General features: G+C 42.2%; 1 protein-coding gene and 1 long non-coding RNA gene across 4 annotated transcripts; one reads left to right on the top strand and one right to left on the bottom strand.

Moving 5' to 3' along the window:
• Window positions 1–1549: 1549 nt before the first annotated feature.
• On the top strand, window positions 1550–5896 carry LOC118206694. The gene is made up of 2 exons (XM_035379674.1): window positions 1550–5384; window positions 5655–5896. The coding sequence occupies exon 1, from the start codon at window positions 1577–1579 to the stop codon at window positions 4577–4579; it is 3003 nt and encodes a 1000-aa protein (XP_035235565.1). The 5' UTR covers window positions 1550–1576; the 3' UTR covers window positions 4580–5384; window positions 5655–5896.
• A 1773-nt stretch (window positions 5897–7669) lies between these two features.
• LOC118206702 lies at window positions 7670–14716 on the bottom strand. Of its 3 annotated transcripts, XR_004761232.1 has the most exons (6): window positions 13804–14716; window positions 12846–12905; window positions 12620–12721; window positions 9144–9212; window positions 8806–8976; window positions 7670–8565 (listed from the first exon to the last, which is right to left on the bottom strand). It is a non-coding gene; the product is annotated as an uncharacterized LOC118206702 (long non-coding RNA). The 3 variants fall into 3 exon arrangements; XR_004761230.1 differs by having other exon boundaries at window positions 7670–8976; XR_004761231.1 differs by lacking the exon at window positions 9144–9212 and having other exon boundaries at window positions 7670–8976.
• Window positions 14717–15529: the final 813 nt, after the last annotated feature.

Here is a 15529-nt window from a genome sequence, read left to right as displayed (position 1 = left end):
TGGATCTCTATGGGAATTGGGAGGTGGGACTAGATTCAGCTGTAAATTATGCTGATACAATATGGAACACATTTGTTGGTTAAATGGCTTTAAGTCATCAAGGGTTCAAGGTATCAAATGAGCCTCAAACCACCATGCTACTGCCAGATATGCAGTAGATACTACAAGCATTGTTTCTCCTGAATATTTTTTCCATTGAGTTCAACAGGAAAACTAATCAGGAGAAATAATGCTTGTAGTATCTACTGCATATCTGGCAGCAGCACGGTTTTTGTTTATATTGTGTTCTTAACTTCTATTGTTGCTGGAACAACAGGTGTTGCCTGTGGGTGTTGACACCGGGGAATCGATTCTTAGTAAAGCGGAGTTGTCCCCTTTTAAGACCGAGTGTCCCGTTACTACGACTGAACTGAATATTGAGTTAGAAATGAAGCGCTTAGAGTTGGAGGCTCAAACAACGCTGGCCGTGAGAGAGAGGGAACTGGAGGCTCAGGTGCGCCTGAAGGAGATGGAGATGAAATTGCGTTTTAGAGAGATGGAGTTGGAAACCATTCGGGTTAGCGGCGGCTGCAAAACGCAGCAGGCCGAATTTGATGTTACCAGGCACATTAGGGTGGTTCCCCCATTTCGTGAGGCAGAAGTGGAAAAGTATTTTTCCATGTTTGAGCGGGTTGCTATCACGCTTAAGTGGCCCAAAGACACCTGGTCGCTGCTGTTACAGTGTGTGCTCGTGGGTAAAGCTCAGGATGCTTACTCAGCATTGTCCTTGGAGAAAAGCCTTGACTACGAGGAAGCGAAGGCTGCTGTGCTCAGGGCATACGAGTTGGTGCCAGAGGCTTACCGTCAGAAGTTTAGGCGTTTTCGGAAGACCGACAGCCAGACTTTTGTCGAGTTTGCTCGCGAGAAGGAAAGTTTGTTTGATCGCTGGTGCGCTGCACAGGGGGTTAAAACTTTTGAGCCACTCCGTGATTTAGTGATCATGGAGGAGTTTAAAAATTGTTTGCCTGAACGTGTCGCCACCTATTTGAATGAGCAGAGGGTGACTCAGGTCGCGCAGCCTGCTGTTTTAGTGGACGAGTTTACACTCACGCATATAAGCCCGTCTGCTGGGAAACCTCCGCCACGTCATAACGACGTCACTCCTCGGAGGGAGTTTCCCAATGGCTCTGTCGGTCCGTCAAAACCCAGTTCTCCTATTTCTGGTAGAAGGCTGCATGATTCGGACGCGAAATCGGAGATTGTGTGTCACTTTTGCAAAAAACCTGGCCATATTATGATTAACTGTTTTGCCTTTAAAAGGAAGAATAACTCCTCAAAAGGGGTCTCCCTTGTGAAAACGTTGTCGCCTATAATTGGGCTCGGTGAGACTTCACCATATGGGAAGGGTAGTGCCCTTCGGGACTATGCCCCATTCATTATGGATGGTTCTGTGTGTCTAACTGGTGAACCTGATTCTCAGAGGCCGGTTAAGATATTGACGGATACTGGTGCGGCGCAGTCTTTTATCTTGTAGGATATCTTGCCCCTGTCTGAAGAATCCTCCTTAGGCACCAGTGTCCTTGTGCAGGGTTTTGAAATGGGTTTTACCAACGTGCCACTGCATGCTGTTTGCTTGAAGTCCGACCTAGTGACGGGTCGCGTCGTAGTGGGCGTGCGACCTAGTCTACCAGTGGACGGAGTATCTTTCATTCTGGGGAATGATCTAGCTGGTGGGCGTGTGTTGGTAAACCCTGAGGTGACGCCTGTCCCTATTGTTGATCGCCCTGACGAACTTACACAGAAATACCCTGACGTATTTCCTACGTGTGCTGTCACTCGTGCCATGTCTAAACGACTGACAGGTAGTCCCGACTCCGCTACGGCTAGCGGTGAGTCGGAGATAGATTGGTTAGCTGGCGATCTCGGTCTAAGCGATTTGTTCGCTGTGAAGCCAGAACCCGATGTGCAAACTCCCCTTTTCGCTGCGTCGGGGGAGGAACGGGCTGAATGTGTTGCGGAATTTGGCAAGTTGTCTCTAGCTCGGGAGCAGCTTGTTGAGGAGCAGAAGAAAGACACAGAGCTTTCTTCTCTCTTTGAAAAGGCAATTCCCGAAGAGGAAGTTGCTTTAGTGCCGACGGCGTACTTTTTAAAGGACGACGTACTTATGCGTAAGTGGAGACCTGTAGACGCTTCAGTTCAAGATGATTGGCGTGTTATTCACCAGATTGTGGTCCCAACTGCATATCGCGGGGAGATACTTTGTCTTGCTCATGATAGCTGCCTCGCTGGACACCTGGGCGTCAATAAAACACATGACCGTGTCTTAAAGCACTTCTTTTGGCCGGGTTTGAAAAGAGACGTCGCTAAGTACTGCGAAACATGCCATGTGTGTCAGGTTACTGGGAAGCCGAATTTAAAGATACCGCCGGCTCCACTGTACCCCATTCCAGTGGTTGGGGGGGCGTTTGAAAGGGTTCTTGTTGATATTGTGGGCCCGTTGCCACGGACTAAGTCTGGTAATCAGTACCTGCTCACCATAATGTGCGTGGCTACTCGTTTTCCCGAGGCGATACCTTTGCAGAAGATAACCGCTCCGGTCGTTGTTAAGGCGCTCGTTAAATTATTTTCTCTGTTCGGTCTCCCTAAGGCTATTCAGTCTGACCAGGGGACCAACTTCATGTCCAATATTTTCGCTCAGGTACTCGACCAGTTAGCAATTAAGCATTTTCCCTCCAGTGCTTACCATCCGGAATCGCAGGGGGTGCTTGAGCAATTCCATCAGACTCTCAAGTCTATGCTACGCGCATACTGCCTTGAGTTTGAAAAGGACTGGGATGAGGGCGTACATTTAATGCTTTTTGCTGTGCGGGAGGTTGTACAAGAATCGCTAGGGTTCAGTCCTGCTGAATTAGTTTTTGGTCACACTGTACCCGGCCCTCTGAAGCTGCTCAAGGAGAAGTGGCTGACAGAGGACAGTCACATGAACCTGCTTGATTTTGTATGCAATTTCCGTTTAAAATTGCATCGAGCAGGCGAGTTAGCGAGGGAGAATCTAGAGTCCTCACAAAAGAGGATGAAATGCTGGTTCGATCGTGGTGCAGAGATGCGAACTTTTTCGCCTGGCGATAAAGTTATGGTGCTCCTGCCCATCCCGGGGTCTGTTTTGCAGGCGCGCTACAGCGGCCCGTACCTGATTGAATGTCGGGTAGGTGATCGTGATTACCTGATAGCCACTCCTGACCGCAGGAAAAGGAGTCGCCTGTGTCACGTTAACATGATCAAGCCCTGCTGGGATCGTCAGCCTGGAGAGGAAGGTGAGGTAAAAGGTGTGGCCTTGTCGGGCATTACCTTTACTCCTCCCGAACAGGAGGGGGGGGATGTGCTTATACCCCCGAAGAGTGTGACAGAAGGCAGGCTGCAGAATTATGAATTTCTGCGCAGCCTTGAGGTGCAGCTGTCTCATTTGTCTAGTGATGAAAGTGCAGAGATTGCAAGACTCATTCGTTCGCACCTGACCCTGTTTTCTGATGTGCCTACCCGTACTCACCTATTAGAGCATGACATCGACGTGGGTGGGTTTTCTCCAATAAAACAGCACCCATATCGCGTTAATCCAGAAAAACATTCACAGTTAAAGAAAAAGGTGGATTATATGTTAAAGAATGGCATCGCTGAGCCCAGCTCGAGCGATTGGAGTTCTCCCTGTCTGCTCGTTAACAAACCCGACGGCACTTTTTGTTTTTGCACCGACTACAGGAAGGTGAATACAGTCACTAAACCTGACTGTTACCCTCTCCCTAGGATGGATGACTGTGTAGACCGGGTGGGTTCGGCTGCTTATGTAAGCAAATTTGATTTGCTTAAGGGTTACTGGCAAGTCCCCCTGTCAAAACGCGCGAAGGAGATTTCCGCTTTTGTTACACCAGACACTTTCTTGCAATATACGGTGATGCCTTTCGGGATGCGAAACGCTCCGGCTACTTTTCAGAGGTTGGTTAACCTCGTTGTGTCCGACCTGCCAGGTTGCGAGGCGTATTTGGATGACCTGGTAATTTACAGTGCGACTTGGGCCGAACACATTAATCAGATGGGAGAACTCTTTGATCGTTTGTCTGCTGCTAATTTAACCGTGAATCTGGCAAAGTGCGAGTTTGGCCAAGCAACTGTCATGTACTTGGGCAAAGTTGTGGGTCGGGGACAGGTACATCCAGTTGACTCGAAGGTGGAGTCCGTGTTGGCATTTCCGGCTCCCAAAACCCGCCGTGAGCTGCGGAGATTCTTGGGAATGGTGGGTTACTACCGCAGTTTTTGCAAAAACTTCTCTGCGGTTGTTTCGCCGTTAACGGACCTCCTCAGCCCTAAGACTTATTTTACGTGGACTGATAAATGTCAACGGTCATTTGAGAACGTGAAAGCCTTGTTGGTCAGCACACCTGTTCTCTCCGCACCCGATTTTATACGCCCTTTTAAATTGCTGTGGATGCAAGTGACTGTGGTGCTGGAGCCCTTCTCATGCAGGAGGACACTCACAGTGTTGATCATCCCGTGTGCTACTTTTCGAGGAAGTTTAACTGACATCAGCGGTTATACTCCACGATAGAGAAGGAGGCTTTGGCTCTGGTTCTTGCATTACAGCACTTTGACGTTTATGTAGGCTCCTCTTCACGCCCCGTCGTGGTGCAGACGGATCACAACCCACTTGTCTTCCTTCACCGCATGCATAACAATAACCAGCGCCTCATGCGGTGGAGCTTATTTTTGCAGTGTTATGATTTAGACATTCGGCACATCCAAGGGCGTGATAACGTTGTTGCCGACGCATTGTCCCGTATGCACGAATGTGACAATAAATAGAGAATTATTTATTGTCTTAAGGGTGGGGGTGTTACATCCCTGTGTATTATTTAGAACATTATTATTATTAAGGGATGTTACTTTTCTGTGTTTTTGGCTGGGTATTGCTGGTTGTTTGTGTTCCCCTATACAGGTGGTGATAAACATGTATCCTGTTGCCGGGTGACCTGACTAGGAGGATGCGCGGTGACGAGGATGCCGGTGTCGTCGCTCGGAGACCGGACCAGATGCGGCCGTAGCTAAGGACGCCGGCGACCGTTGCGGAGCAACGGTTAGAAGATGCGGGTCTATATAACAGCTGGACGCCGTCATCACAAGAGAGCCATCTTTTCGTCTGCTACTGGAAGCCATGCTTGACTTCGCTCTGCTCCGAGAGTTCTATTCCAACCTTAACAGTTTTTAATAGTAGCCCAGTATTAGATTAGTCGCGCTGTATCCGGCAGTACAGTACTTGACCAGCAGAGGACGCTAACATCACGTAATCCCTGCGATTGGACCTGGTGGAGAGGACCGGCCTCACGGAGGACTTGGACCGCTGTACTGGCTGCCCGGTGAGGCTCAATTAAATAGCCTTTGTGTCACGGACATTTTAGCTAGGTTGACACTTTTAGTTTATAGGAAATCATTAAGTTGTATATAATAAATAATCATTTTCTCTCTTTAAACATCTGCGCGTTGGTTGGTATTGTGTAGATTGGTTGTGGTGGTTTAATGTTACGAACCGTTCCACCCTCTTTGTTATTGCAACACTGAAGGGTATTTCCATTCGTAACAGGTAGTCACGAGTAATCACATCCTAATGTAATCTTTATGACTTTCAGATACCACAGAATCAGGCAGCAAGCACGACGAGAGGTGAATATCAACAACTGACAGCATATCATAATGTTCAATGTGTTGTCATTGGAAATCCACTTGCAAATAAGCGTTTCAATGTTCTGTCTATGTAGCTCCCTCCAGTAATCATGAGCACAAGGGTTCTTTAATTCAACTGGCAGTTTATTACGATTGCACCAATCATGGATTCATCCAGAATCACCATGCCGTGAGAACTTAAAGAAAATAAAACACAAAATACATAAACATCTTGCAATGCACTTTGTATTCTTAGTTCTTTCTTACAGATTACTCTTGACTTCAAATGAAATTTGCCATAGACCCTTTCATATAAACAGTATACATGAAATGTGCAGTATTTAGCTTAAGAATGAAATATGAAATGCTTCACATAAATATTACAACATGAAAATGCCAAGTAAATCACATACACATTCGTTGTGTCTTAGCAAACAATTAAGCTACCTTGCAAGTGAACACGTGGAAACATGTTTCATGCTCTCATACATCGCAAGCTAATTCTCCCAAACTTCGCCAACGTTACTGTTTACCTGAACACATAATACACCTTGTAAAAACGATAGAAACACTTCAAAACATACCTCATTGGCTGCTAATACAGAAGGGAGGATGGTGTGGCATGAAATCTTCGTGTTTTCCCCGAAATTACAACTTAATTATCTTGATTCACTTGTGTTGGAGTTATACATGTTTCTGCCGGGAAGTGCACAGCTTAACTTTACCGCGACGAGGGAAAAAACTAAAGAGGACAGCATGCACGAATCAAAGCCACAGCCCCTCACGTCCTATTTTCGATGACGTTAACTCAATATTATTAATTTAAACATCACAAATACGAACATATATACAAAATGACAGAATATTTAAATAAAAGGTACTGCACATTACATAAATTAAGATGACCAAATAAAATTAAAGGGTTAATGAATTGTGTTTCTTCCTGTGAGTGTGATTGTGTCAATTAAAGGAATAATTCACATATTATTTATGCCAGTACATGAGAATTAAACATCCTTGAACCTTAACAGAAATATTCAATCCTAGAAGACAATTTGTACAGTGAAAATCACATACACCTGATCAATAACAATACACCATCCTGTAAACATTGTTTTACATTACATGGTGCACAATAGTCCACTCATTTGGAGCGGATATTGTGTTTTGTTTGTTTGTATATATATTAGAGCCCGACCGATGCCAGATTTTTCGGTCCGATGCCGATCCTGATTTCGAGAGTCCTAGCCCACCGATTGCCGATGTTTTGACCGATATTTTGTCAAAAAGTGCCACATTTTCAAATCAATTTGAAAAACTTATATTTTATTAAAGTTCTATATTTAAGAACATTTAACTTATAAGCAAACAAAAATAAAAATAAACACACAGAACTTTTTAGATAAAAAAAGTAAAATATGATATTAACTTAAATATATTAACACCATCTTTAAGTGTGTGAAATCAAAATAACTCCACACCTTACTTTTACTCCTTTCTTTTCCAGCCATCTATAAAAAATAAATTTAAAAAAAATCAGTTTTCCAGTTTCAAACATGTATTTTTATGAATATTATTATTATTGTTGTTGTTATTATTATTAATTTATTATTTCTTAGTATCTATTCTCAGTACATTAATTATATTTTCTTATTTTATTCCTACTACATGATCTCAAAGAGTAAGACTATCTAGCGAGCTTCCCTGTCCATAAGAATTAGGCGGTGAAAATAACTACAATGCGCTCTGACGCGTGACTAGATGACACACTCGCTCGCAATAACGCATTAGCTATTGACACAGCCTCGTTATTTCTTATTATATATTCTCAGTAAGCTAAATGAATTATATTTTCTAATTTTATTTCTACTACATGAGACATTATCTAGCGGAGCTAAAGAGTGAATCAAGTGTAACGTTAAAATTAAATTGACTGGATGAAATACGTGAAAAAAATTACAATGCGCTTTCGTGCAGGTTACCCGCTAGCTTGCTAAAGTGAACCAAATATGTTAGCTAGCTCGCTCGCTTGATAATGAGGATTGATAAACATAGTGGTCGTATAAACGCATTTAATTAAAAAAACTTTCACTAAATATGCATACCTTTGTTGCGGCAATCGAACCTGTGCAGACAAGTTTTGCAGTGGAGAATATTGGATGAGGCACGAGTGACAAACGTCTCAGAGAAGTAGCGCGTCAGCTGCTGCAGTTCACACTTGTATTAGAGCTCCCTCTACTGGATAATTATAGTAAATAGCAACTACAACGTTCGAACAGACAAGTACAGATAAATAATCATTGTTTTTTTGTTTATTATACTTACTAAAATATCGGGACACGTCGGCGGCATAACTGCCGATCCCGATGTCGTCAAAAAAAGTCGAATAATGGCCGATATATCGGTCGGGCTCTAGTTAAATTTGAGCCAGGTGTGGATTGGATTGGATTGACAGAGCTGGAAAGGTAGTGTGTGCTGACCCTGGACAAGATGGCCATCACACCAAGCGTGGAGCTGCACATGGGGACAGGCAAATTATATGGTGAAGTGACCTGGTGCAACACATGCTTGTGTGTTTATGTTGGTGGGAAACACAACACGGTGGAAGCAAGTAGTGGCTTACCACTACAGTGGTAATTCTGCTAATGGAGCAGAGTACAGACCAATCATTCTGGAAATAATAGAGAGAGCAGCATCCATAGGGCTACATGTGCTTGATGTCACCACCGACATGGGAAGTCTTTGGGGTGGACCACAATAAAACATCGGTGCCACATCCAGTAACGCCAGACAGGCAGCTCTATTTCATGCCTGACGTCCCCCATCTGGTCAAAAACCTAGAGAGTGTCCTCGTCCGTGAACAGGCGTTCATAATTCCTGCGGATATTGTAGAAAAAGAGAATCTCCCCTCTAATGAGGTTTCAGTAGCCCCTATTAAGGATCTACTGGACTTTCAAGAAGGGATGGCACTGAAAATAGCTCCCAATTTGTCAACTAAAGCCATCGAGCCCAGTCATTTTTAAAAATGAAGGTTGCCCTGCTATGAATGTATTCAGTAAGGCAACAAGTGCCGGGCAGAAATACATGGTGCAGCAAGAACAACGCCCCCTATCCTACCTGACTACAGCGTGGCTCCTGGAGCAAGTTGATCATTGGTTTCCTCTCGCCATCCGATAACAGCACTGATCAGGCTCAAGATGGAGGAGTATCAATAGGCCATCAACTTCCTCCAGGACATGGTCCATCCGTTCCATGGGATGAAGATTGGTCCACAGGGAGGTTGGAAGCCTGTACAAACAGGGGTGGTAATGGCAGCAACATCTATTCTGGCAATACAGGAAGATATGCTGACACAAGGACACAAGTTTGTGTTGACTGCAAGGTTCACACAAGATATTCTGAATTGAGGATTTGATTATTAGCCATAATCTCGTAACCATCCAAGGTAGACTTACCACGAGCTATCATATTGTGAAACGATGGTATTTGCTCCTGTAGAAGCCACAAATCCGTATGACATCAACCTTGTTTCAAGAAAAACATGTTTTATTCGCGATGTCATGCAGAAGTACTACACTACCCACAATCCTAAAGTGTAACAGCGACGTCTCTGATTGGTGGAGCTCGCTGTTCCAACGGAGATGTTCGCATGGCAGCCATTGAACTATGAACTTTCTATGAAACGCGCGAAATAGTCTCCATCGGTTAGAAACCTGTGGCGCCTTCAGTCCCGACAAAACGTAGCAAAACGTTTATTTAAACGGAATATATTGCAACACTATTATTAACAATATAAACACTATATTAATGACACTATAATAATTCAAGAATAAGCGCGCTAAACTATCGTTAGGTTGGAAGGTATCATTCGCGATGGTTTGTGGGATGAGTAGTTCATCAGTTAAAATAACTCTTATGTACACAGTCTTGTACCTTTGCCCTTTTTTCCGTTTTTCCAATTTTTTTTTTGCTTCGAATCAAATATTTTATGGTCACGATTCATCTGGTAGTTGGTTGGCTTGTTCCAGGCTTACGCTTACAACACTTTACATAAGGCTTTTCTGAAACGTCAATTGAGTAACGGAATGGAGATTCACTTCCGGAACCGGAGCCGTTCAAAAAGTGGGCGGTCACTGTTGAGCTCTATGAGAAGTGGCGGCATGATCAGGTGTTCGAGCCGTCTATTAAAAAGTAGGCTGTTGGTCCCAGTGCCACTGTCGTATTTAGCCTTTAGCAGCGACTGAGCTGAAAATTGTTGGGGCGCAAAACCTTCCTTAACTAATCATTGATCTCAAACTGTTTTAATTAATTTTCAGTGATTAACAAGCATGCAAACGATCTTACTAATCAATTGAAAAGTGACACACAGCTTCTTCGCATTGTGTTAGGGAAATGATAAATGCGATTTAGAAAAATCAGTTTTAATCACTAAGCAGTGGCGGAAACTTCCCCTGATTCTCTTGAGTATCATACAATTAATCCACAAAATAGGCTACTCAATACTATCATACATAGCCTGCTCTCCCCAAATAGGCAGTTCTAGCGAGTAGCCGCATAGCCTACATTTATTTTCATTTGCAGCACGAAATTGTGCACATTTTTAATCAACATTATTTGCGGATACATGCACTTCTTTCTCCGCACTCGTATTCATGGCAAACATTTGCAATGCGCAGATTGTAAACAATCTTGAAGTGCAGGTTTGTTTTGCTGGTTATTCTGTAACCTAACACTGGTAGATAACAGACTGGTGTATCTTATTTGTTAAGTGTAGACTACTTGGTGATTAAAACGGATTTTTAACGGATAGATTGAATTTATGATTTCATCCCCCTAACACGGTATGAAGACACTGGGTGTTAGGCTACTTGTCATTTGATTAGTCCGATCGTTGGCACGCTTGATAATAAAGGAAAATTAATGAAAACAGGTTGAGATCAATGATTAGTTTAAAGGAAAGTTGTGCGCCACCCATTTTCAGCTCAGTCGCCGCTGCTTTAAAGGAGTACCATGGTGATTTTCACACTTTCTCGGTTTTATGTGCTATTTGCACAAGAGGCATTGAAGAAACACAATGAGCAAAGTATTAAATATGTCCGTTCTGTATTTTTGGAGAAATATGCGTTTTAAATTCATTGTCCTATTTTCAACCGGTTGAGAAAGTTGTCATTTTGCTACGTCACTAATACAGTAACTACTCCCATTTCCACGCCCCGTAAAGAAATCTGACAGCACACACCGTCCTGCTGTTCAGACAATGCAAATATTTGACTAACGTTAGGTTCACTTAAATTAGAGTGCCTTTAGATTATTTCTGGTTATATTCATTTAGCTAGCTAGCTAACGTTAGCTAGCTAGGAGGTTTGCTTTCATAAGACAATGTTATCGATAACGTTAGCTTGCTAGTTTGCTTTTATGAGGACGTTATAGTTGTGCTTTTATCTTAACTTGGCTAGCTAGATATCAAAAATTATAATTGGATATAAGTCAACGTCCTTACCTTAGCTATCTACCGATACTTGATATACTAGCCCTACTAAGCTAGCTAGCTTGTGAAAATTCAGTCTCCCAAAGAGAGCGCGTATCATGGGGGTAGCTATGGAAACGGGGCACGGTCTGTCAATCATAGCTAACTGACAGTTATCATTACCACGCCCAGACGGTTCGGGTGAATTTTTATCTTGGGAAATTTAGGCTTAGAAAAATACGTTTTAAAGTGCATTAAAATGACTGAAGAATTAAAAAATTATGCACATTTGTTTTGTTGTTGCCTGAAGACAACTGGGAAGTGTCACGTTCAACCACCATGGTACTCCTTTAATACTGATTTTGAAAATGTGGCTGGTAAAAAAGTTGAGTGGCTGGTAGAAGTTGAGAATCTACCACAGTGGCTAGTGCATAAAAAAAGTTAATTTTACACCCTATCTTCAAGCCTGCACTCTCCCACCCATATCAACAGTCATGCATCACAAAAGTAGTCTAAACAACAGCTTTATCCATTCCTTGTTATTCTTTTTTATTCTATTTCAGATAACGCGTCGTCCAAATCCTTGGATATCCTCATTTTACCATCACCACCCACCAGACTACTAGCACACGCTCCAATGTTACATTTAACTAATAAATACAACCCCCCCCCCCCAAGACATGTTTACAAGCCTTTGTCTCTAATTTTGTAACGTTATGAGTGAAATGGGATTAAGAGAACGTAATTTACGATTAATATAGACTGTTATGTTGCTAACTTTATCCATTTTCCTAAGCTAACGTTATCTGTTAACGTTAGCTAAATCTACTACTTTGGTGGAAAATAATGAGCTAACATGCTTTCACTCGGTTAATTCGGTTTGACAATGTAATACAATGACCTTACCCCGACGTTGTGATTACGTCGCCAGGCAGTCATCCGTCGTAACGTTATAGATTTAAGTCGCTGACACGTTGTTTAAACTTCTTTATTACGTTATTTACCTTTCCACAACGTTGCGGAGTGGTCACTTACTAAACCCTGACCATACATTTTGATTTTGTGTGTTAAAAAAAGGTATATCATGGTGTTGTAATTTTGATCTCCATTCTATCCTACCAATGAAATGCCATTGCTTCTGTAATTAATATCTTCAAAATTTAAGATACTTTAAGTGCAGCAATAAAAAATGTACACATATCAAGCCCAAATAGAATAGAAAGCCTTTATTGTCATTGTATAGAATACCATTGAGATCGGGTTCAAGTTACATTTCTAGGTAGGCAATATTTGCAAGCATAATTATGGTACAGAAGATGAGACAAACATACAAAACTAGATACAAAAACATAAAAAGGGCAAAGGGTCGTTTCAGGACAGTAATAACCATAGACCAATGATTTCAACATTAATAGTGTTGAGTATTTTTGTCTTTTTCAAGAACTACATTTAAGTTAGGATCACCTTGGATCAACTTGGAATACAGTCACTCTTGTCTCAGGCATGTCTTGAGTGGGGAAAGCTGGACCTCGGGTTCTTCACCGGGGCAACAGTCATGTGTGGGAGCTGAAAGGATATGAAATTGGACCAAGTAAGAAAAATACATCGAGTAACACACGCAGCAGGCTAAAATCGTAATTGTGTTTTGACAATGAGCAAAGAGCTGTTTCCATATAATATCCATAACTACCTTCATTCTGATCTTGTGCTCTAGTTTCCATTTGAGCTGTTGGGCCAAATGTAGAGAACTCTGCAAAAGAAAATCAATTTAAGTCAGTATTTGGTGAAAATACAGAGAAATACTCTTGATTAATATTGATTACACAATGTACTGGCGCGAAGCCAAAGCCAATTTTTTTTTTTTAAGGCCACGATTACACCAGGTATAGAGTAATAATGCTAGAGGATTTTGACGAAAAAAAGTTGAGTTTTTGTATTTCTAATGGAAATAATGTTTAGCTAAATACTTTCAAAAGAGCGCAAAAATAGCTTTCAAAAAAGGCGCCAACAATGCTAGCTTGAAAAGGCTTGCTAGCTCCAGTTTGTCAAACACCAAAAACCAAATGAAGACCACACAACTATTTTATATCATATTTAGGATGCATATTTTAACCAACACGTTGATATCTCATTAGGACGTGGACAAGGTGAATTACAGCTTTCAAAAGAGCGCCACATGCGTTAGCTTTAAAAAGAGGCGCTGGCAACAATGCTAGCTAAAAGGACATGAACAAAGGTGCTTTACGGACAGCCGTTTATACATGTCGAATTAGCTCAATTGTTAGCTAACTAAACAGGCCATCGCCGAGATCAGCTAGGTAATGTTAGCTGGTCTTACATTACATTTGCACTGGGCTATTAGCGTTAAATACTCAAAGTAGCAAATATGATATCTAACAGAACACTAACTCAACTTAGTCCCAAACAGACGCCATTTCACCTACTAACTTAAAGCATTAGCAACATTCAGCTAGAACTGCAAACATGCATGTTGAAAGTAGGACTCCATCATTACATTGCAAATACTACTAACTGAACAGGTCTCCAATGCATTCAGTTCTTCTTGTTAGCTTTTACGGCGGTTGGCATCCAGTATTGCTGCATTAATACATTCAGTTAAAAATATAAAGGCATAATGAAACGCTTACCTGCTCTTGAACGCCCTCAAACCCAGATTTTCCCACGGAGAATTTGAAATTACAACGACCTTCTTCCAAGAGCACGTCACAGCAACATGCGCATGTGATTGGATATACCGTCTTCTTGTTTTACAGCGGGTGTGCACAGCTTATTGGTGAATTACCGCCACCTTCTGCTCCGGAGTGTGTATCAGACAATAGATTTACACTCAAAAATCCCTTCACCCTAAGCTATTTTTTATCCTCCATGCTTTACACCGAGCCCTACTATAAAATCCCTATCCATGTCAGCCACCCTAGAACCCTATACCTGCATATCCATCATATCCTATATTAAAATAAATAATAATAATAATAATAATAATAATAATAAACCCTGCATTGGATATAACGTGTTAACGGTCCAAGCGTAAACGCGCAGACAGACAGATAGATGTTTTACTGTAACCAATACGTCCATTTACAAACGTTCTGACAACCTACCAGTAACGTTTCGAATTAAGTAAGGATGAGGATTGTGATATAACGTAATTGTTACGTTATTAAATTACATCGTATTTACGTAATTCCATAACGGTTACTGCAACGTTGCAGAACAGTCTCCATGAGGTCTGGTATTTTGCGACCATAGAGCAATGCTGTCACAACGTCACCTGTTGGTAATGTTGCGACTTACCAAATTACGACCAAAGTGTAACGTTGGTCATTACGTAGTGTGTTCTCTCCGAAGGTAGCTAATAAAGCATCTCCTCCCCTGCCCACTAGCACCACACTCCAGTACATTCTCCAATGCTGCTCCTGTTATCCCCAATCTTCCCATCTCCTCCATCATGTCCTTCCTTTTCCGACCTATATTTATTGCAGTTAATGATAACGTGTTCTACAATTTCTGGTACCTGACAGATTTCACAAAGACCGGTTGGATGTTACCTATAACATGAGTGTGCTGCGTAAATCGCTGTGTCCTATTCTAATCTTGTTATTACGACCTCTTCTCTTCCGTTTCCTCCCCTCTTTCTTACACTGCCTACTCTATTTTGTATCAGATGTAAATGTCTCCCCCATCTCTCCTGATCCCAGTGCTGCGGCCATTTTATTGATATTTCCCTCTGATTTTGATAACTTAATATTGATTTCAACAACTCCCTTTTGACTGCTTCTTTTGCCAACGCATCTGCTCTCTCGTTTCCGGGGATATCTGAATGTGCTGGGACCCACATGACTGTAACACTTTCCCCTTGCCTAACCACTCTTGAATTGGCAAACAAGATTTCATACAGCAGATCCTGGTGATTCTGGCTGTACCTGTCTTAATACTTGCAAAGGCCGACACAGAATCACTACATATTACAATTTTTTCTAAACTACCCTGTTCAGCCCATTCTAATGCCATCAATATGGCAAACAATTCAACAGCATACACACTTAAACAGTCCGATGTTCTCTTGCTAATTTCCACTTGGTAACTAGGCACAGCACAGCAACTGCAGCCCCTGTCGCATTTGTCTGCGGATCCTTTGATCCATCTGTAAAAATCTGAACACTGCCTTTATACTTACCTATAATAGCTTATAGTATTCGCTAACTAAATCAGCATTCTTATTACTGTGCTTAATCTTAAATAATTCCAGATCAACACCCACACTTTCTTATTCCCAGACAGGTCTAACAGGCCACACCACAGTTTCGCCAACTCTTTATCATAGACTCCCATGTCTCTTGCCACTTGATCTCC

This window comes from Anguilla anguilla, chromosome 10, assembly GCF_013347855.1.
Source record: "Anguilla anguilla isolate fAngAng1 chromosome 10, fAngAng1.pri, whole genome shotgun sequence".
Taxonomy (NCBI): domain Eukaryota; kingdom Metazoa; phylum Chordata; class Actinopteri; order Anguilliformes; family Anguillidae; genus Anguilla; species Anguilla anguilla.
Note: the sequence above shows the minus strand (reverse complement) of the source record. Positions and strands in the feature narration are given on the sequence as shown.

Excerpts from the sequence above, each read along its gene's own strand:
- LOC118206694 (XM_035379674.1), top strand. The coding sequence starts at position 1,577 with ATGGGTTTTACCAACGTGCCACTGCATGCTGTTTGCTTGAAGTCCGAC.